General features: G+C 51.0%; 1 protein-coding gene across 9 annotated transcripts in view; it reads left to right on the top strand.

Annotated features, from left to right (window-relative positions):
- Window positions 1–20,586, top strand: part of SCMH1 (Scm polycomb group protein homolog 1) — a 60,869-nt gene that overhangs the window by 21,762 nt on the left and 18,521 nt on the right. For 6 of the 9 annotated variants that reach the window (XM_053964597.1, XM_053964599.1, XM_053964601.1 and 3 more), the window contains 6 exons: window positions 3,643–3,713; window positions 4,925–5,159; window positions 7,662–7,750; window positions 8,303–8,546; window positions 19,270–19,502; window positions 20,056–20,182. In XM_053964597.1, the coding sequence (XP_053820572.1) occupies window positions 3,643–3,713; window positions 4,925–5,159; window positions 7,662–7,750; window positions 8,303–8,546; window positions 19,270–19,502; window positions 20,056–20,182 (999 nt within the window). The remainder of the gene's footprint in view (window positions 1–3,642; window positions 3,714–4,924; window positions 5,160–7,661; window positions 7,751–8,302; window positions 8,547–19,269; window positions 19,503–20,055; window positions 20,183–20,586) is intronic. The other 3 variants (XM_053964598.1, XM_053964603.1, XM_053964604.1) reach the window with 3 other exon arrangements.

The following is a 20,586-nucleotide window of genomic DNA, read 5'->3' as shown; positions in this document are numbered from 1 at the left end:
TGGCAGGTTGAAAGGAATGGGCTTCAAGGTCCCTTCCACCCCAAACCATTCTGTAATTCTGCACAGTGAGGGGGTAAAACTGCAGCATCTTTCTGGCACAGAGCACCCTGTAATCCAGGCTGGAAGAATTTAGGGTCAAAGCTGCATTGGAACACTTCTGAGGAGAGCAGGACAGAGCAGACAGCACCCTGGTGTCTGAGAGCTGTTAGTTTTGACTCACACATTGTCACATTTTACTGAGCAGGACAGAGCACTGGGGCTCATGTTACCAATGGAGCACGTGCAGCTGGATTGATGGCTGAGCAAAGTGCCTGGGATGGGGTGGGGTGGGACAGGCAGGAGCTGTGCCTGTGGGAGAGCTGACCCCTCGGGAGGCCATGCTCAGACCTCAGGGACAGCCACTGTCACCAGGGATCTGCCAGCCCAGACGATGCTCTGCTCATTTTCATACCGAGCTGGCTCAAACTGTGCTGCTTTCATGTGCTGCCTTGGTGCTCCTTAGCAGCCACACATATGGGCTGCAGACTTTAATGGGATGCCTTGATCTGGGTAGGGCACGTTCTCCTTCACAGATGTGACCTGAAACACACATGTATTGTTTCAGTTGGATTGATGACCCCTTGGGAGCAAAAATGCTAATGGAGCCCAAACCAGACCTCAGTTAAAGATATAAACAGAAACTCCATCTTCATTTAAATTCTGGGCAAAAGATAAATGTTAAATGCAACATGAAGAAAGTCAAAACATAAGGGTGCAGAGCTGCATTGTTCACAACTACTGCAGTTTGACCCCTTGGGTTTGTGGAGTGTTCTGTTTGGAGTAAATATTTTTGGAGGTTAAGACATCAGAGCCCAAATCTGACTCTCTGCCTGGAAGTAATATCTGCCTTTGGCATGAGCACACAACAAGGAACTTTCCCAAGGCAAGCACAAGTGACAGACAGTCACCCCAGTTGCATTTCCACAGCCAAGTCACAGGGAGTCACACGGATTCCCAATCCTTGGCTTTTGTTTGGCTCACAGACAGAGTTGCAAAAACAGGGTGTTTCTCATTTAAGTGTCTTTCTCTCACTTCTTCATGTGAAGAAGATCCAATATGCTGGAGAGAGGCAGAGAGGGACATAGGACAAGGGCCTGAAGTGCAGGATTTCCTCTCATCCTAAGGGTGTGATGGCAGCTTCCAACTGCAGTCTACAGTTTTACCTTGGTTTGAGGGTAATCTTGAAAAAGAAGTGCAGGTTCTACCTGTGCTTGCCCTGCCACCTGTGTGTAAGGGGATGACTGGTAGGGAACACTGCTGTATCAGCTCTGTCTTTTCTTAGAAGTCTTTCTGCAGCTCCTGCTTTTCTTTGCAAAAGAAATCTCCAGAACCTTTAATCATAGGAATAAGAGAATCGTGGAATATCCTGAGCTGGAAGGGACCCCAAGGATCAGCCAGTCCAGCCCCAGGCCCTGCCCAGACCCCTCAGCAATCCCCTCTCTGTGCATCCCTGCAGTGCTGTCCAAACACTCCTGGAGCTCTGACAGCCTCGGGGCCGTGTCCATTCCCTGGGGAGCCTGGGCAGTGCCAGCACCTCTGGGGGAAGAACCTTTCCCTGATCTCCAGCCTGAGCCTGCCCTGGCCCAGCTCCATGCTGTTCCCTGAGGTCCTAGAGAAGCTGCAGATCTAGTGCTGTGTGTGTCTTCATCCAGTGGTTGAATCCAAGCAGGCTTTAGAATTAATCTCAAATAAGTTCCATGTCCAAACACTATTTTTAGAAGCCTGCATGGATCTCGGCAGTGGGGTGAGCTGCTGCAGGGAGCAGGATGGCCTGGCTTGGTGTGGAGGGAGTGAAAAGTAGAACGATTAAAACCATGACAACTTTTAATAGTGGTGGATTGAAACCAGCTGAAGGGAGTTTGTGTTTTCTTAAATAAAATTGTCAAGCACAGCTGATCCTGTTCAGGCTGCTGGCTCAGGGCCTGGGGCTAAGACTGACACTGCTCACCCAGTACTGTCACCTGGGTGTCCTCTGTGCTCTGGGGACAACAGTCTCTAAGGGCCACCCCAGTCTGAGATGAGCCCAGATCAGCCACCAGAGTTAAGGGGTGGGATGCATAATGAATTTCCAGGCCAGGAATGCCCAGCTTTGCTTTGCCTGGGTGTTTACTCCACATTATTCATACAAAGAGTTTCATTGACAGAACCAAGTATAAAATCATATCTTCAATTAAAGCAAAAGAATTTTGGTTTTGTGAGAGCATCATTGCAGTAACTCACTGAATTTCTTCATTCACCGAGTGTGAGACTGTGGCTGAAAGGAAAATATGTGCCAGTGGATGGAGCTGAGTACTCTGGGGCATGGAGAGTGCTGTCAGTCTGGAAACAGCAATATTCAGCCTCTGTGGCAATGAAACTGTATTTTTTCTGTTCATTTTCCCCATTTTAAACAGTGTACTAGTCATCTGCATGGCAGGTGGTGAGAAAGCAGCATTCCTTGTAGTTATTTGAAGCTTGTAGATTATGAAGGCTCCTCTGTGCACGAGGCAGCACTGAAGCAATGTGTGCTGACCTTACTGCCTCAATTTTCAGAGGTGTGGTGTGTGCTGCAGTAGCTAAAATGGCTCTTAATGTAGCTTTTGTTTTGAAAATAGACTGATTAAGAACTTGCCTGACTCGGGGAAGCAGTGGCTGACTTTAATTGTGCTGCCACCAATGCTCTTGAAATGCCTTGAAAACAGTGGTCTCCAGGGAGCTGTTTGGATGAATACAAGCGAATGTCATGCTGGAAGGTTCCTCTCCCAGCTGCTCAGTTTAAATGGCAAAAGTCATGATTTGCTCAGATCACAGGAGCTTTTAATTCCTCATTTAATAACAGTTTTCCCTGGGTGGCATATTGCTTTTACCCTTCCTGCTGTATGTGAGGAAGGTGCAGAGAAGGATGAAATGCACTTCCCCTGGCAGCAGCACTCGGTTGAGCTCAGTTAATCCCTGTTTGGAGGATCCCTGCTCCCACCCTGCCCGTCCTGTGGACTTCATGGCACTTCAGGAAGTTAATTGCTGACCTGTCCACTTACTGCTGGGGTTGGGCTGATCCCTGGCCCATGGAGTTGGGCTGTGTCTGTGCTGGACCAGAGGGACTGTCCAGTCACCACAAAGCAGATTCCTGTTCTAAATCCATAATTTAGAATCATGGGATCACAGAATGGCTTGGGTTGGAAATGACCTTAAAGATAATCTCATTCCAGCCCCCAAGCTGTGCTGCTTGTAGCCCACGGTGACTGTTTGCAATCCCCAGACTGAGTGATGTGTTTCATGAATGGTTTTTAAGGGACAGTTGTCTGGAGGACTCAGCAGATTCCCATCTGTGCTGGGTGTTTTCCATTAAGTTGTAGGTTGTTATCCTGACTCTGTGCAGCCCCTTCTCGGCAGCGCCAAGGCAGGAGGATGCCGAAGGCAGCGCTGTGCTTTGTTCTGCCTGTCAGTTGCAGTTGTAAATCTTCTGTGCTCACAAACATCAGAGGTTCTTGGTGAAAACATGTTGCCTGTGAGCACCTCCTCTGTGAGAAGTGCAGAACTGCCGGCTTAGGAGACTGGCCAGTTCTTTTGCTGAGAATTTTGCTCATCCGTTCCTATTTGAATCCTCTTGTTTTTACTTCTCAGGTCACTTCACCTGGGAGAAGTACCTGAAAGAGACATGTGCCATCCCAGCTCCTGCCCATTGTTTCAAGCAGGTAAGAGAGTAAAAACAAGGAAGGTCAAGGGCTATGATCCACTGGGGGCCCAGAGTTCTGTGCCTGGGATAGACCCCTGGTTTGGCAAGGAAGATACTTAAGGATATTGGAGACTTAACAGAAATCCAAGTGCTGAAGCAAAGATTAAAAAGATACATTTAGAGTAGCACAGAAGATTTTCCTCTCAGATGTGCATGTTGGGAGCACGAGTGTGCTATTAACTATATCAAGCATGGGCCCTTGGAGAAAGTGTCCTGAGTAGGCTGGGATCCAGCTTTTGGTGGATCCTGCTCAGTCAGGAGATTTTCAGCAGAATTCACCCAATTGTTGGGACAGAATAGCAGTCCCTGGGCAGCAGGTATTGAGCCCAGAGGTGGTTGTGCTGAATACAGGGGGTGCAGGAGTGAATCAGTGTGGGACACCTGGGTCTGGGCAGAGGGGAGCGTCAGTGTCTGTGTGGGTCTGAGGTTGGCTGGGTGAGTCTTCCCAGGAGAGGATTAATCCCCTATACTGGGCACTGCTGGGGCCTCAGATCCTAGGATCAGTTTTGGGCCCCTCACAACAAGGGGGCTGGAGCCCCAGGAGTGGCTGAGGGAGTTGGAAAGGGGCTCAGCCTGGAGAAAAGAAGGCTTGGGGGGACCTTGTGGCTCTGCACAACTCCGTGACAAGAGGATGGAGCCAGGTGGGGTCAGGCTCTGCTCCCAGGGAACAAGGGAGAGGATAAGAGAAAACAGCTTCAACTTGTGCCAGGGGAGGGTCAGGTTGTATATCAGGAAAATTTCTTCACTGAAAGGGTGATCAGGCCAAGGAAATGTCTGTCCAGGGCACTGGTGGAGTCCCCACCCCTGGAAATGTTCAAAAAACATGTAGTTGTGATGCTTAGGGGGAATGGGTTAGTGGTGGGCTTGGCAGTACTGTGGGAACAGCTGAAGTTGATGATCTTAGAGGTGTTTTGCAGCATTAATGATTCTGTGATTCCGAGAGAACAGGCTTTAGTTGCCTAGATGATGCAGGATGGAGGGATGGGGGTCTGTTAGAGACGTGTCAGGGCTTGCTGAGTTCTCTGTGGTGCCTCCGTGCTGTGCCTGGAGGGGCTGTCAGCCTTCAGCAGACTCCGTTTCAGTACTAGTGCTGAAAGCTTCGTGCCTGAGCTGGTACATGCCTGTATTGGCAATCCTGGCTCTGACTGGCCCCTGTTCCACTCTTTTCAGTCTTACACTCCACCTGCAAACGAGTTCAAGATCAGTATGAAGCTGGAGGCCCAGGACCCCCGGAACACCACGTCCACGTGCATCGCCACCGTGGTGGGGCTGACGGGCGCCCGGCTCCGCCTGCGCCTCGACGGCAGCGACAACAAGAACGACTTCTGGAGGCTGGTGGACTCTGCTGAGATCCAGCCCATTGGGAACTGTGAGAAGAATGGAGGGATGCTGCAGCCTCCACTGGGTAAGCTGGAGTTCAGCTGTCCAGCAAGGATTAAATTGATGGTGGGGAAAGCTTGGGGGCTTTTATAGACCTGTGTTTGGGACAGAGGCCCATGGCCTGTCCCTGCCTACTCTGGGATACACACAAGGTCTGTAAACCACACCAGGTCTGTATTTCCACATAGCACATGGACAGGAAGATCCTTTAGAGTGTAGATGAAAGAGGTCTCTGCACCAAGGTGAGCTGCTTGCCCTGGTTGCAGCTCAAGCTCTGGATTGTTGCCCAGAGAAGCTGTGGCTGCCCCATCCCTGTAAGTGTCCAAGGCCAGGTTGGATGGGGTTTGGAATAACCTGGGATAGTGGAAGGTGTCCTGGCCCGTGACAGAGGGATTAAACTGATTGATCTTTAGGGTCCCTTCCAACCCAACCTACCTCATGATTCTAGGATTCAATACCAGGTTACCTGGACAGGAAACACAATGTCTGAAAAGGTTCTCAGACACTAAAGTCCTGTCTCATGTGAAGGGACACTTGCAATTGTTCATACTTATATTTATTTAATTTTGCTTGGCTACAAGATTATAAATAGCCTGGACAGTCTAACACTTCTTCCAGTGTTCTGTTAAATACACAACACTTCCCTTTTTCTGTGACGCTAGCCCAGTGGCAAGCTGATTTACTGATTCTTTCCTGCAAAATTAACCTGCTTTTGCATTCTGCTGCCCAACAGTTTTAGTGTCTTCATAAATCTCTCTCTCAGTTAGCATATCCCCAAATAATATGTTCAAGGCCAGGATGGACAGGACTTGGAACAACCTGGTCTAGTGGAAGATGTCCCTGCCCATGCAGGGGTTGGGATGAAATGAGCTTTAAGGTCCCTTCCAACCCCAGCCATTCAGTGACTCTGCTGCCCATCTCTTCCAACGCCGCGGTGCCGGTGGGTCCCTCCCTCCCTCCCGTGCCGTGGCCGGGTGTGGCCGGCAGAGGGCACGAAGCGCAGGTAAAACAGCCCTGGCTGTGCTCAGGAACAGGGCCGGCAGTGCTGCCCCGTGTGCCCGGCTCTGCTCTGTGTCACCTACTTAACCTTGTGCCAAAGGAGAGGGCACGGTGAGGTGGGATATTAGGAAAAAATTCTTCCCTGTGAGCGTGGTGAGGCCCTGGCATTGTAGGATCAGGGAAGGTGTCCCTGCCCATAGCTAGGGAGTGGAACTGGATGATTTTGCACCCAGCATGAAGACAGGTAACTGAGCTAGTGCTGCAGTTGTCCTTCCTGCCTGCAGAGTTCAAGGGCCTAGAAAACCCAGTAAGGATTTTCTCTTTCCTGTAGTATTTTCCCTGTGCACACATCTGCTACTGCTCTTTCTTTACACAGATAATTCCAGGGACAACAGCCAGGGCACGGCTGGAGCTGGGTCAGGGCAGGTCAGGCTGGAGATCAGGGAAAGGTTCTTCCCCCAGAGGTGCTGGCACTGCCCAGGCTGCCCAGGGAATGGGCACGGCCCTGAGGCTGCCAGAGCTCCAGGAGTGTTTGGACAGTGCTGCCAGGGATGCCCAGGGTGGGGTTGTTGGGGTGTCTGGGCAGGGGCAGGGGCTGGACTAGCTGATTCTTGTGGGTCTCCTCCAGCCCAAGATACTCTGTGATTCACATAAAATGTTTTCTCTGCCACTGTGAGAGCTGAGCTCTCCCATCCCCTGTGGCTGTGGCTACTTGGATTGGTTTCCAAGCTGATCTGACAGAGCTCAGGGGCTGGCAAGGTGACCTGTGCTGAGCGCTGCAACCTTGGCCAAGTTTTGCCATGTTCTTGGTCCAGGTCCGGTGCCAGGATTACCTTCAAAACCCCTCAAACCACAGACCAAACACAGCTGAGCAGCAGAAATTGCGTGAAGGAAGATGCACGTTTAGCAAAGATATTCTGTGATATCCAGAGCCTTCTGTTTGTTGTATAGTCATAGTCAGTGCCACATACTTCAGAGCATGTGAAATTGCTTTTTTCTTCCCATAAGCCCCCTCTTGTTATTGCTCCACTTTTTTCACAGCAGGTGTTGAGCCAAAACCTGACATCTTTCCCTATAATGTTTTCTAGCCAAGTCACAGCCCTATTTCTTCAGATTAGCTTGCCTGCAGCTCACACTAGAGGTGGAGGAGGCCACCCAGAACCTGTGATTCCCTGTTGAGGACGAAATTCCATAGCCTGAGTGTGCACTTGCTGATTCATGTCTCCCCTGCAGCAGGATCACTGCAGCTGGCAGCACTGATGCTGCACAAAGTGCTCTGTCTGGATGGTCAATGGGATTGTTGTGATAAGTGAATTTTGCAGTCAGACAGCTGTTTCCAGATGTTTCTTTTCAATAACACAAATGCTTTGCATTCAGAATATCTGGATAAAGTCCCACCTGACTCCAGCATGGGAGGAGGGGGGTATGGGATCACAGCTGTGAGAGTTCCCATCAGAGCAGGCATGTGCTGCCAGATCCATCAACCCTCACAGTCTAAAAGTCTCCATCTCCACTTCCCTCCCCTCAGGCTTCCGGCTGAATGCCTCCTCCTGGCCCATGTTCCTTCTGAAGACTCTGAATGGAGCAGAGATGGCTCCTGTCCGGATTTTTCACAAGGTATTTCACTGTTTGTGCAGATCCTTCTGGCAATGGCCCCTTCGCTGCAGAGCACCAGACTCAGAGCTGGTGTCTTGTGAGAGATGTGCCGGTCCCATAGGAGGTGACATTGCACAGCTCTGCCTCGGGGCTGCTCTAGGACAGACCTGTGTCCTCTCCAGCTGTGCCATAGCAATGTCAGGATGTAGCCAGAGGTCTGCCAAGGAAGTGCCTTGGGCTGCAGGGCTCGGGCTTGAGGCAGGAACTGGTTTTTCACTGGAGCTGCAGATGCTGCTCAAAGTGGGGAATGCAAGGTGGGAACATCAGCACCTCTCTGGAATGTCCCCCTCCCTGGGTTCAGTCCAGCAGCGAGTAGTGGACTTTGCTGCCTCTTGATTAAAGGGCAGTGGCTGTGTAGCTCAGCCAGTGTGTGCACACCTATTGGGGTTCAAATCTAGCCCACTAACTCCCTTCAGCTGCTCGTGAAGGTGTGTTTGCTGGTGAGGGCACAGCCCTGGTGTGGGGAGGCACTGCCATATCCCCTTTGAGCATATATTCCACTTCTTCTTGTAGGAACCACCATCTCCTTCCCAAAACTTCTTCAAGACAGGTATGAAGCTGGAAGCAGTGGACAGGAAGAACCCTCACTTCATCTGCCCGGCCACCATTGGGGAGGTGAGAGGTTCTGAGGTCCTCATAACATTTGATGGCTGGAGAGGTGCCTTCGATTACTGGTGCCGATATGATTCCCGGGACATCTTTCCCGTAGGCTGGTGTTCGCTGACTGGAGATAATCTGCAGCCCCCTGGTACAAAAGGTAAGGCCCACGTTGTTTTTTAGCTGTCTTGCTCCTCTACTCAGCTCTCAAAGAGCAGCCAAGCAGGCAGAGACTGGCAGCAAGGACACCTGGGTGCCCTGTCTGGTTTTTGTGCTGCTTCATGCGTGGTAAAGGTACAGGTGATCAGACCTATAGCACTGAAACAGCCTGGCACCAAGGTGCTGAGGAGTGGCTATCCATAAAGATGGGCAGGATGATGGCTCTGGGGAGGGATGGTGCTGTACAACGCTGCTGAGGTTTGCTCCTCTCCAGGAATTTCCTTGAAGTTTTTCCTGCGCCTTTGAACCACATTTTCCTGCGCAGTTTTTCTCAGGGGGCCTGGAATAATGAGAACTGTGAAGCTGCAGGACTGCGCCTCTTTGTACTTTGGACAGTTTTTTTGGTCTGCCTTTGCTGTGAACGTGGACAAAGCAGGTGTGGAGCAGGTTGTACCTGCCTTGTTCCTAGGGCTGTGATTGTTGGGTAGGAGCAGTGCTGGGGAACTTGCTGCCTTGCAAAGGCCTGAACAATCGCTGGTTTGATTCTCAAGACATGTCTCAAGCTTTCTCACATCACAGTTGTGTTTGGGCCCAGGGGGACTGTCATTGTCCCCAAGCACATCCCTCTGGCATTTGCTGGCTGGCAAGTCCTGCACATGGCTTGGCATGAAATGAGGGGCAGGAGAACAACCTCTCTGCCAGAGCTGAAGGATTGCTTAGGAAAGGCATTTCTCTGACAAGACTGTTCCTCTTGGAAGTCCTGGGTCAGCTCATGCTGCCCTGCCAGGCTGGTGCTGCCCTGTGTCCCCGGCATGGGCCAGGTCTGTGCTCAGGGCTGCAGGGCTGGTCTCGGTGGATTGCCTGAGGTGATCTCGCATGAGCTGTGTGCAAGCCAAGCTGTGAGCTCCCCTTGGCTGAGGATGATTGAATCTTTATCTTGGATTTCTACATTTTGCCTTGATGTTCCCAGCCTCTCCCTCTCTTCTTGCTGGTTGTTTGTGTCCCTCCTGCTGCTGCCCTGCAGGCTGTGCAGAGCACTGGGGCCCTCTCAGGCAATGGCTGACTCCTCCAGTGGTGCCCTGGAGTCAGGGGCTCTCACCAGGCACCTCCAGGCTGCCTCTCAGGTACTGCACAAGTGGCTCAAGACATGTTTGTGTTTGGTGGGAGCTTTCCTGGCAGTGACCTGGGGGTGGAAGGTTTCAGGAGCACGGTGGAAGCTGCCTTCTCAGGAGAAGTGGGAGCCTGTCTGACCCTCAGCCCCAGCACAGGCAGCTCTGTTCCTCCCCAGCCTCCTCTTGCCAGGGGCTGAAGCTGCGAGTGAGCAGAGGCCAGTGAGTTATCCAGAAACAAGATCCCATTGTGCCATCCTGGGAAGCTTGTGCTTCTCCCTTGGCTGGTGGCTCTGATGGCTTCTCTCTTTCCCATGGTCTCCACATGCAGTCACTCTGCACTTCCTGCTTGTGTACAAAAATAGTGACCCCTGAAAAGTCACATCTCCCCACTCACAGGCAGAGGCAGCCCTACTCTCTGGCAGATTTCTGCTCTCTTTGTCCTTTTTTTTTTCAACTCCTGGGACAAGAGCAGGGGTTGGCAGGGGTTGCATGAGCCGTGCAAAAATGCCAGGGAGTTGAGATCAGCCTTGTCTTTGTGCTTTTATTTCTCCCTCTGTGACTGTCTGCTCCCTCTCCTGACCAAGAATTTCTGACTTGCACTTTGGGGGATTAAACCGAAAGAACAGAGTATTGGGAACTTTCTCTAATGAAATTCCTTCCATGTTTCCTCAGCCCTGCTGTGGTGGAGGGTTGAGCACAGTCCTCCCAGACCTGAGAGTGCTGCTCTTGGCAGGGTGGGAGGATGCATCACCACAGAGGAATTGCCCTTTCCTTGAGCTGCAATAAACCTTCTCCATGTGCCAGTCTGCAGCCTGCAGGACCATGTGGTGGAGTCGGGCAGTTTCCCTTTCCTGGTGGGAATTCCTCTTAAAGAGAACTGGAGAGACATGCATGCAGTCAAGTGCTACTGTGGTAAACTGGTCTGTGCTCATATACTGGACTGGCTGTGTGAGGCCCTTGTGGAAGTTGGGGAATCCTGTGAAGAGTTAACTCCATGGAGAATGAGTAACCCTGTGGCTTCCTGGGGCTGAGCAAAAAGAGGCCTAGTGGAATGAGCTCATGTTCAAGGGAAGCAGAACTTCAAAGAGGGCAGGCATGTTTATTTAATGCTGCTAACTCCAGTCAGCTCTAATCTGTCTCTGCTGCTGGCTGCCAGCAGAGGTGGAGGAGTGCAGGGCTTCTCACAGGCATGGTCTTTCTCCATCTCCAGGGCCTCCCACTCCCAGCAGTGTTTGTTAGCTGGAGTGGCTGGGCAGGGAGCTGGTGGAGCAGCCAGCCACTCCATGGAGCTTTCATTAGGCCACGTGTGTGTTAAAGAAGGAAAGGAAGGTCAAACAGCAAGGAGGAGCAGCCTGCATGCCCTCTTGGTAATTCCACTGCTGCCTGCTGGCTGTGCAGCAGCCTGCTGGGAGACCTCTGTGGCCAGTGGCCAGCTGGCTGTGGGCTCGTGGGCATCTCCTGTCTGCATGCTGCACACTTTGGAGCTGGGGGATCCAAACCAACACACCACATGTGGGACATGTAGCTCTGGGAGTGCCTGTGCTGGGTCCTGGTCCTCTCTCCACGTTGGCCATGGGCCGGGGATGGACGTTGGCTCTGCTGGGCTACAGAGCAAGGCAGATTGTGGAAGAGTTCATCCTGTGCACCCACAGCTTCTCCACCTCAGCCTGGCAGCTGCTGGGGGAGGCAGGTCCCAGTGGCTGTCCCAAAGGAGGGGGAGCTCTGTGTGTGTGCAGCAAACTTCCCTCAGCATCCCACCACACCAGTGGGGTGCTCCCAGGAATGTCCACTGGCCAGGAATCCCTACTCCACTCCTCATATATTGTGTACAGCACCTTACATGTCTTTTCATACCTCTTATACGTGGACTTTTTTACCCTTAAATACATATCTGGGCTTTTAGGAATATAAGGTGAAGTGGACTTTCTGTTCAGCTGAGTGTTGGCTATGAGCTGGAGCTCTGCTCTGAGGGTGTAGAGTCAGAGAACATCCTGGGCTGGAAGATATCCACAAGGATCATCAATTCCAACTCCTGGCCCAGCACAGGACAGCTACAATCAAAGCAGCCTGTGACAGGATCTTGCCCACACACACATACAGACACCAGTGTCCCTTAAGTCTGCTCCCATGTTTCATGTGTTACTGCTGGAGGGCAGGGAAATGCTGTCACCTTGAACACAGGGAAGCAGGGACACGCCTGCCCAGGGAAACAGGTAAAACCCTCAGTGTCTGCATCTCAAAAGGTGCCTGTGCTATTCCTCCATTTGGGCTGTGCCCTGGCTGGTGCCAGGTTGCTCTGGAGTTCCTGATGGGCTTGCTACCCCCTATTGCACCCCTCTGGATGCTCTGTGACAGAGAGAGGGGTGACTCTGTGCAGTGGGAGAGGGGCAGTGGTGAAAGCGTTAAGGTTGGGCAGGCAGAGCTGGAAGCTGCTCCAGCTCTGGAATTTGGAGGACTGGAATTGCTGCCTTGGCAGCAGCCCAGCTGGCAGAAAGCCCCAAGCCCAGCCAGGCAGGGCAGAGCTAACACAGAGCTCGTCCTCTGCCACTGTGCCAAGGCTGGTGGGCGCTGGGTGAGGGCACTGAGGGCACTGGTCAGTGCCTGCACAGGTCTGTGTGTGCTCCCAGACCCTGCTCCCTCTGCCTGGGCTCGGCTGCTGCTTCCTCTGCTTGCAGAGCAAGCAAATGTGAATAGTTTTAGGTAGTTACCATGGGAATAGGCTGAAGGGGAGCTCCATCCACCCTGGGCTCACAGCTCTGCGTTACCCTGGGACCAGAGCTGCCTGCCTTGGCTGCTGCACTGACTCCGGGGGGTTACAAGATGCCGACCCTGGACAGAAAGTTCATGAAGTTCTTCATTTCTCGCCACCATTGCTGCCATGTGATTTGTTGTTTAACTGCTTTGTCTCCTCAAAGGAAGATGATGATCAGCTGCTAGGTTTCCTGCCCAGGGGCAAAGGTAATGTGTATTTTATTATTTTATTTTGGATATTGCCTGGTTTCTCTTCCTTCTTCAGGGTGAGAATATAGTGGTGGGAAGAGGAGCCTGATCAGGAGTAGTTGGCAGGGTAACAGCTCAGGTGAGATCCTGTGCATTCCTGCTTGGAGGAGATGGGAAAATATTAATTACTGTCTCTTCAGGACTGAGCTGGGCTTTGGAGCTCACACATTAAGCTGTGTGACATTGCTTTGCACTGGCATGGCTGGTTTGGGGACCACACAGGTAGAGCTTACACACCAACAGCAGGAGGAAGGAGGGTACACAGAGGAGTTCAGGTTTTTATCCATGAGTGTAACACACAACCAGCCCTGGACCTGGGTGGTGCTGCCTCTGAGGCTGCTGTTGGAAGATCCCAAGAAAAATCTCTTGAGCTATTTGGAGCACACATCCAAGGCTCTTAGCACTGACCCTGGCTCAGCTTGGATGTGTGTCCTGGAATACACCTGGGGTTTGGGGGCTTGGGTGAGGGAGCCCAGCACTGCAAGAGGCTGTGGGGTGCTGACAGTGCCTGTGGCTCAGCAAGCACCAAGTCTGTGGCTCAGTGGGGAACCATGGCATGTCAGAGACCTGAGGTTACTGAGTCATGTCTTGAGGCTGGCAGGAGCCTCTGAGAAGAGGAACTGACCTGGGAAAAGCAGTTTCCTCTGGTCTCCAGCCTGTCTTTACTCTCAGTGTCTAGACCTTCCTCTCAACATGACTTTTCCTCATGTTTTATTTTTAAATATTCCATATCCCAGAGAATCTGGGTTTTGTTTAGGATGTTTCCTTCCACCATGCTTCCTGGCCCAAAACAGAGTTTCAGTGTCTCAGGGTGTTACTGAGTCTTGGCAGGAGGTTTCAGCAGGACCCTGCTGTTGGAACCGCCTTCTCTTTGGTTGAACAGGACTGGGGTCATCCCTTTGTTTCTGCAGGATCTCTGACCAGTAACAACACTCCTGTTCACTGGGACATGGTGCAGGGCTGTGCCTGTGCAGGCTGGAAGTGCTTTCAGGATGGAATTGAACAACCTCAAGGAAAAAGAGTGTTCCAGGTTATTTATAGGGGTCTAAAAGTGCCTGACTGAGCTGCTGATTGCAGGCAGGGCTGGTGGCTCTGCCCAACCATCCTCTGTTGATTTGGAAGCAGAGTGAAGTTAGCCTAAAGTGTGTCCAAGGTGACAGTTTGTGTAGGACAACCACAGGGAGAGCAGAATTTCCCATCAGGATGAAAGGGTCTAAACACAGTTTTACAAAACACTTCAAGGATTTCACACTCCACACCTTGTTTCTGCTTGTCACTATATTCCAGCCTTGGTGACAGGAGCTTGGTCACCCTTTAAATTCCAGGATTTGGAGTCTTGTTCTTAATTCCTGTCTTTGCAAGGAGCCTGTGTCTCCCACCCGTGCTCCAGCCCTTTGTCCTGTGTTGTGTCTGCCATGTCTGCTGAGAGATCAGGACAGTCCAAGTCTGGAGCCTTTCCAGGACCTGTATTTCTGTCCCAGTCATGCTGATGGTGGCCAGTGATTATGGTCTCTGCTTTGGGAAGAATCACAGGGCTTTGAAGCTTTCACATTTTACTCTGGGACAGGCAATGAGCTCTGGTTCCTGTCCAGCTCCAACCTTCAGGATGTCTAGGATTGAAATGCCTCACGCAGGGAAGGATTCAGCCAGATCTCAACAAGACTTACCTTAATTGGGTCTGTTTAACCCACCTCTTTGAGTGCTGCTTCTGCCTGGGAAGTGCTGAAGATGGACAAGGGGCAGTGAGCCAAAGGACACTGGAGGGGTGGCCTGCAGGACATCTGGCAGAAGGGCTTTGGAGTGGGCAAGAGTGGTGTGCTCAGAAATCTCCCCCTGCACTTCAGGACACTGCAGGGGCCACTGCAGAGATCTCCAGGCAGAAGCACATGAACTACAGCTGCATCTGAGAGTACAGAGCCCTTGGCACAGAAAATGGGAATTTGGGATTTGTGCTCCTGCAGCTCTTGGTAAATGAACCTTGTAAATATGAGAGAAGGGCAGGAAACCTTTCTGCAACTTCAAACTTTTATGTTCCATATTTTTCTACACGTTTTGACTTTGTAATTCTTGTCCCAAGGACATAATTTTGTCTTCTTCAAGCTGTGACAAGTCTCAGATAAGCTGGTGGGTGACAAATGCTGCTTCCTAGCACTGACTAACCCTCAGAGTGTGGATGGCAACTGTGCAGAGTGTCCTGTAAGCAAGAGTTTGAGTCACAGTGTGGTGGGCAGCTGCAGGTGCTGTGTATCAGCTGACAGGATATTTTGGCATTAGGAAGTAGAGCCTGAAATCAGGAATTCTCTGTTAAGTCTCTTTGTTTCTGCAGAAAGCTCAAAACTCTTGTTTAAACTAATCCTTCATTGATGAATAACATCATCAGTGGTGCCCCACTTCTCTTTGGCTCAGAGTTCAGCCGTGTTTGAGCTGCATCTTCAGGGTGATGTTTATCACTGTGCCAAATGGATCCAATCCCAGCCAGCCCAGCAAGGAGCCAGCCTCCTCCTCCTCCTCCATGTCTGCCATTGTCCTGGATGCCTGTGTGAACCAAAACAAGACAGTTCAGCCAGCAGAAAATTTCCTATTATTAGTTTTCTGTCTCCTTAATGAGCTGAAATAACCATGGGTTCAGATTCAGGTCAGAAGGGATCTCAGGGTTTCATGGCTCAACTCCTCCAAAGCAAGGCCAGCTTTGGATGGTTAGATTGCTCAGAGCTCAGGTGAGCAACAAAGCTGTGGCACAGAGATGCTGCTTTACTCAGGAAGAGCTGATTTTTTAAGTAAGAGAGGCTCCACTTGATTTTCTGAAAATGTGGCTCCTCTTCGTGGTTTGTACAAGGAAGAAGGTGAGGATGTCTCTGGCAGCTGCTGTCTCTGTTTCCAGCTGAATCATAGAATCACAGAATATCCTGAGTTGGAAAAGACCCACCAGGATCATCCAGCCCAGCCCCTGTCCCTGCCCAGACCCCCCCAGCAACCCCACCCTGGGCATCCCTGGAGCTCTGGCAGCCTCAGGGCCGTGCCCATTCCCTGGGGAGCCTGGGCAGTGCCAGCACCCTCTGGGGGAAGAACCTTTCCCTGAGCTCCAGCCTGAGCTGCCCTGGCCCAGCTCCAGCCGTGCCCTGGCTGCTGTCCCTGTCCCAGAGCAGAGCTGGGAGCTGCCCCTCGGGAGGAGCTGCAGATCCCTGAGCTCTGCCCTCAGTGTGCCCTGCTCCAGCTGCACACACCAAGAGACCTCAGCTGCTCCTTGTGTGCTCCTGGCCCTTCAGCATCTTTGTGGCCCCTCTTTGGACACTCTTTGATAGCTTTAGATCCTTAATAATTAAGGTGTAGTAACAGTAAGAATAAGATGCAGTAAATTGAAGCTTTTGGCAGTTAAAGGAGACTTGTGCAGTGCTTGGACCTGTGAGATAATCCTGCTTGCTGGGCACAGCTGTTTCCACCTCTGGAGCTCTGTGGGTGCTGGGGTGGGTGCAGGCAGGGCTGAGTGCTGGGCACTGATCCCTGCATAGCAATCCTGTGTTTCTGGATCACTTCTGCATGACAGCAGGGGCTGAAATCCTGCAGGAACGTAACAGACACCTGAAAAGAAACTACAGGCTCCTTTAGGAAGCATCCAGTCACTGGAAGTGGTGCCTTGGGGATGAGGCAGGGTGTGGCCAGCTGTAACCCTGTGTTTTGGGGGCTGCACTATTGATGTGCAGGTACAGCTGGGTGGGAGGACTCTGCTCTGGAGCTCTTGATGTATCTGGTAGGACAAGAGAAATGTATTAGCACAGGCTGGTGTTTGCTCAGATTCTGGTTCAAATCCAACAAAAAGCCAGGCAAGTCTGCTGGATCGTGGGAGGATAAGACCTCATTTCATTAAATCACTGCGGGTCAGAAAAATGTCTGTGCATTGCATCAGTCTGATGGAATCAGCCCCAGGGAAAACATCAGTGCCTGTCCAGGGCTGTGCTCAGGGCTGTGCTCAGCAGCACTGCTGGATACACAGCACCAATCTAGGTCACAGCCTGTGTCTCTCTGGCCTGAGCTGGCTGCACATTTAGATGTAATTTAGCCTGTTTCAGTGAACAGCCTCCCTTGCTGTGGCAGTTCCTCCAACCCTGCAGGAGCCGTGGCTGTAGCAGGGACCAGGGATGTGCTGCCAGGGGCACAGGCACAGTGGGAACTCCTCTGGGTGGCTGAATGACATGATGTGTCCCATCATGGGATCTGCATGCCCCCAGTTATGGGATTTTATCGCCCAAATCCCAAAACCAATTCTTCAAGCCTGGCAAATTACTATTGCATGTACTGTCTTTACAGCTGAAATGGGCAACAGATTTTTCTTGCATTTATTTCACCAAAAGATGAAATCACTTATTAACATAAGATTACATAGTGGAAGTTTGCACCAGGACTTCATCTGACAGCAGTCTCCTTTTTCCTGGCAATGAGTTCCCAGTGATGTGATTCCCAGCCTGGGAGCAAAGGGTGCAGTCCAGCTGCTCTGCCTACTGCATGCCAACTTCCCAAATGCACCATTTCTCTGGGTTTGTTACTGGTAAAACTGAGAACATGGGTTTGCCTCTACAAACAGCTTGTTTGTAGAATTTTCCATTTTTCCTCCACATTAGAGAAACTTCATTGTGGCACAGTTTGGTTTAGACACTGAGTGTTGTGCAGATCTCAAATGAAATGCTGCCTGCCCTGGCTTCCACATCCCTTTGATATTTAACAGTTTCTTTGAAGTATGGAGAGTTTTAGAATCATGGAATCATGGATTGGTGTAGGCTGGAAAGGACCATGAAGCCCATCCCATTCCACCCCTGCCATGGCAGGGACACCTCCCACTGTCCCAGGTGCTCCAAGCCCCATCCAGCCTGGTCTTGGGCACTGCCAGGGATCCAGGGGCAGCCACAGATTCTCTGGGCAACCTGTTCCATTTGACCTGTGTTTATCCTTGTTCTGTCAGCTTGTGGGATTCTAATAAATAGGTTGATACAAACATTCCTCTGCTGGGATCAGTTATTGCACACCTGAAACCAGAGGCCCCACAATTCCATGATCAGCACCTGCCTTACCTGTGCCATTCCTCCCTGCAGCTCAGTGCCAGATGTCACCTGGAGCAGGTGACACTTCTGGAGTACCATCAGCTGTAAGAAGCACCTGAGCTATCACATTCATTTTCCTAACAGCAAAACAGTCTTGCTTTTAACACTAACAGCTCAGACAAAAAGTAGTAAAACCCTGTTTCTGCCACATTGCCTGTGTCTGCCTGACACAAAAAAAGTCTTTATTCAGGAAGTCAGATAGATCCTGATGACTGTGTGCTTCTTCCCAGCTTCTGATACAGACTGCTAATGCACAAAAGCAAGGAAATAAAATTAAAACTAAACATGCCCACATGGCAAGCAGAATAAGGCTGGATCCTGGATGCACTGTGTGATTTGGTTTGGAAGGGACCTTAAAACTCATCTCATTCCAACCCCCTGTCATGGCAGGGACACCTTCCACTATCCCAGGTTGCTCCAAGCCCCATCCAGCCTGGCCTTGGACAGTTCCAGGGATCCAGAGGCAGCCACAACTTCATTGTGCCAGGGGAACAAATCCTTGTTCACAGTAACTGCTCCTAAAACCTCATTACAGAAACCTTTAAAATCTCTGTATATGCCTACAGTTGTGCCATCCTGGTATCAATCTTTTATTGTCTGTTTTCCTAGCTTAGACTTTTTTCCTTAACTACAAAGCCCCTGATTTCAAAAGTGTTTGCCTGTGTTTTTCCCTAATTCCTTGCCCCTATGTTGAGGTTTCCAGATGTAAGAAAAAAGACATCCTAAAGATCAGTCTGCAGTTTTCAAAATGCAGCAGAATTTTGTTTTGTTTCTTTTTAGTAGTAATTTAAAACAGAAGGAAATACCGGTCTGCTAGGCTGGGCCAGCATATCTCTGGCCTTTAGCAGGCTTGGGAAAGATGACTGAACAAATGTAGGAGATGTGTGGGCAAGTATACCAGAAACCTGTTTTTGTGGTGGAAAGGATGAGAAGATAAGAAGGAACACCTCCCTCTGGTAGTATGTGGAGGAGCAGGCAGCTGTTCCAGCAGAGATGAGCTGTTGCTCAGGACCAGGAGCAGTAATCCTTGCAGGCAGTGAGGATGGAGCTGGTCCCTTCCACTGCAGTTTGCTGGAAATTTAGGGACAGAACAGATTTGACATCAGCCTTGAGAGGGGATTTCCAGTGTTTGCAGCACTGACTCTGTGACTGTCAGACAGGTCTTGGCTGGTCCCTTCCTAGGAATGCTCCCAGAGCCTTTTCCGTGGCCATTGGCAGGTCACCACTCGCAGAAGGAAGAGCTGTAGGTGCCAGTTATTTTCAGGAAGGAAGGTATGGCTGCAAGCATGATCCTTCTGGAGCTCAGCCTATCCAAGTTAAGCCCCAGTGTCCCCCAGCTCGAGTTCTGAGCTGGGGATCCATGTGTTTGGTTTTTACTCTGGCATGGAGAGCAGTCCCCCACCCGGGGGTCTGGGAGTTCTCCAGGATTTTCCATGTGACACTGTATAAAGATGGAGGCTGCTCTTGTTCTGATTCTCACCTGATTTAATTACATTTGCTTTTTCTCTTTTTATTTCAGTTGTGATTCCAAAGAGCCCTTTACCTGCCTCCGAAGTAAACTCGGAGAAACCTAGCATGCACAGTAGCACAAAGACTGTTTTGGGGCATCAACAAGGGCAAAGGCGTCGCAAAACAGGGAAGAAGCGTGGTCGAACGACCAAAGCGCTAATCCACCACCCCATGCCTACACCCTCCAAGTCAGTGGAGCCTTTGAAATTCCCCAGAAAGAGAGGCCCCAAGCCTGGCAGTAAGGTAAAAGCTGTTGCTGATGCAGGCGGGTGAACAGCAGGTGCTGCAGGTCCTGCCATGGGTTGGTGCATGCATGTGTTTGTGCACCTTTATCTCAGCCTCTGGCTGTGTGACCGCAGCAAGTAGGAGACCAGAGGGGTATGTGGGCTGGGAGTATCCTCAGAGCCCAGCCCCAGAGCTGTAGAGAATGTCTGTGTCCTAAAGATCATTTCCATCAAGAATCCTTGTCTTTGGAAGTGCATTGGCTGTGGAGTAGCATGGCAGATGCTGGGAGCATGACAGGATAGCCAAAGGGTAGAATAAGCTCTCCTGTCCTTTGTGTGTGGTTAGTGTGAGTCAGAGGTGGCAGATTCCAGGCTTGTTATTCCTCAGGGTTGTGGTTTGTAAAATACACACGTATTGATTACTAGGTTCTTGAGACACCCCGTCATCACCATCAGAAATGTGTCATGTTCCACAGTGCCTTGTCTGTTGGATGCAGAGGAGAGAGTGTAGTGATCATGGGTGGTAAAGGAGAGCAGGGATAAAAGGAGAAATATCTCCTCTTTTTCTGCAGAGGAAACCTAGGACATTGCTGAACCCAGCACCCACCTCTCCAACAACCAGTACCCCAGAGCCAGACACAAGCACTGTGCCCCAGGACGCTGCTACAATCCCCAGCTCTGCCATGCAGGCTCCCACAGGTAAGGAGGGTCTTGGACCACATTCTTGACAGGATTTCACAGTTAGGAACTGCAGCAGGCAGGCAGCAACACCCTGAGAGAGTCCCATTTCTTCCTAAGTCTGTAAGCCAGCAATCCTTACCACTCCAGAAAGGCTGGCCTGAGAGAGGCACGTGAATCCAGAGCAGCTGTTCATTTATCTTTTTGTTGGAAATAATGCAGGAGGAGGATTGCAAGCCCACATGCTGAGTGCAAGGACCCCTTTCCCCTGCATGCTGGTGACTCCACAGCTTTCCAGATACATTTGTGGTCCATTGTGCCCCGGGGCAGTCAGGTGTGCAGCACCTCTTGTGAGCCCCGAGCGTGAGCTCTCCCACACCATGCAAGGCACAGCTGCTGGAACTGCACAAGGGGCAGAGGAGGTG

This window comes from Vidua chalybeata, chromosome 25, assembly GCF_026979565.1.
Source record: "Vidua chalybeata isolate OUT-0048 chromosome 25, bVidCha1 merged haplotype, whole genome shotgun sequence".
Lineage (NCBI taxonomy): Eukaryota > Metazoa > Chordata > Aves > Passeriformes > Viduidae > Vidua > Vidua chalybeata.
Note: the sequence above shows the minus strand (reverse complement) of the source record. Positions and strands in the feature narration are given on the sequence as shown.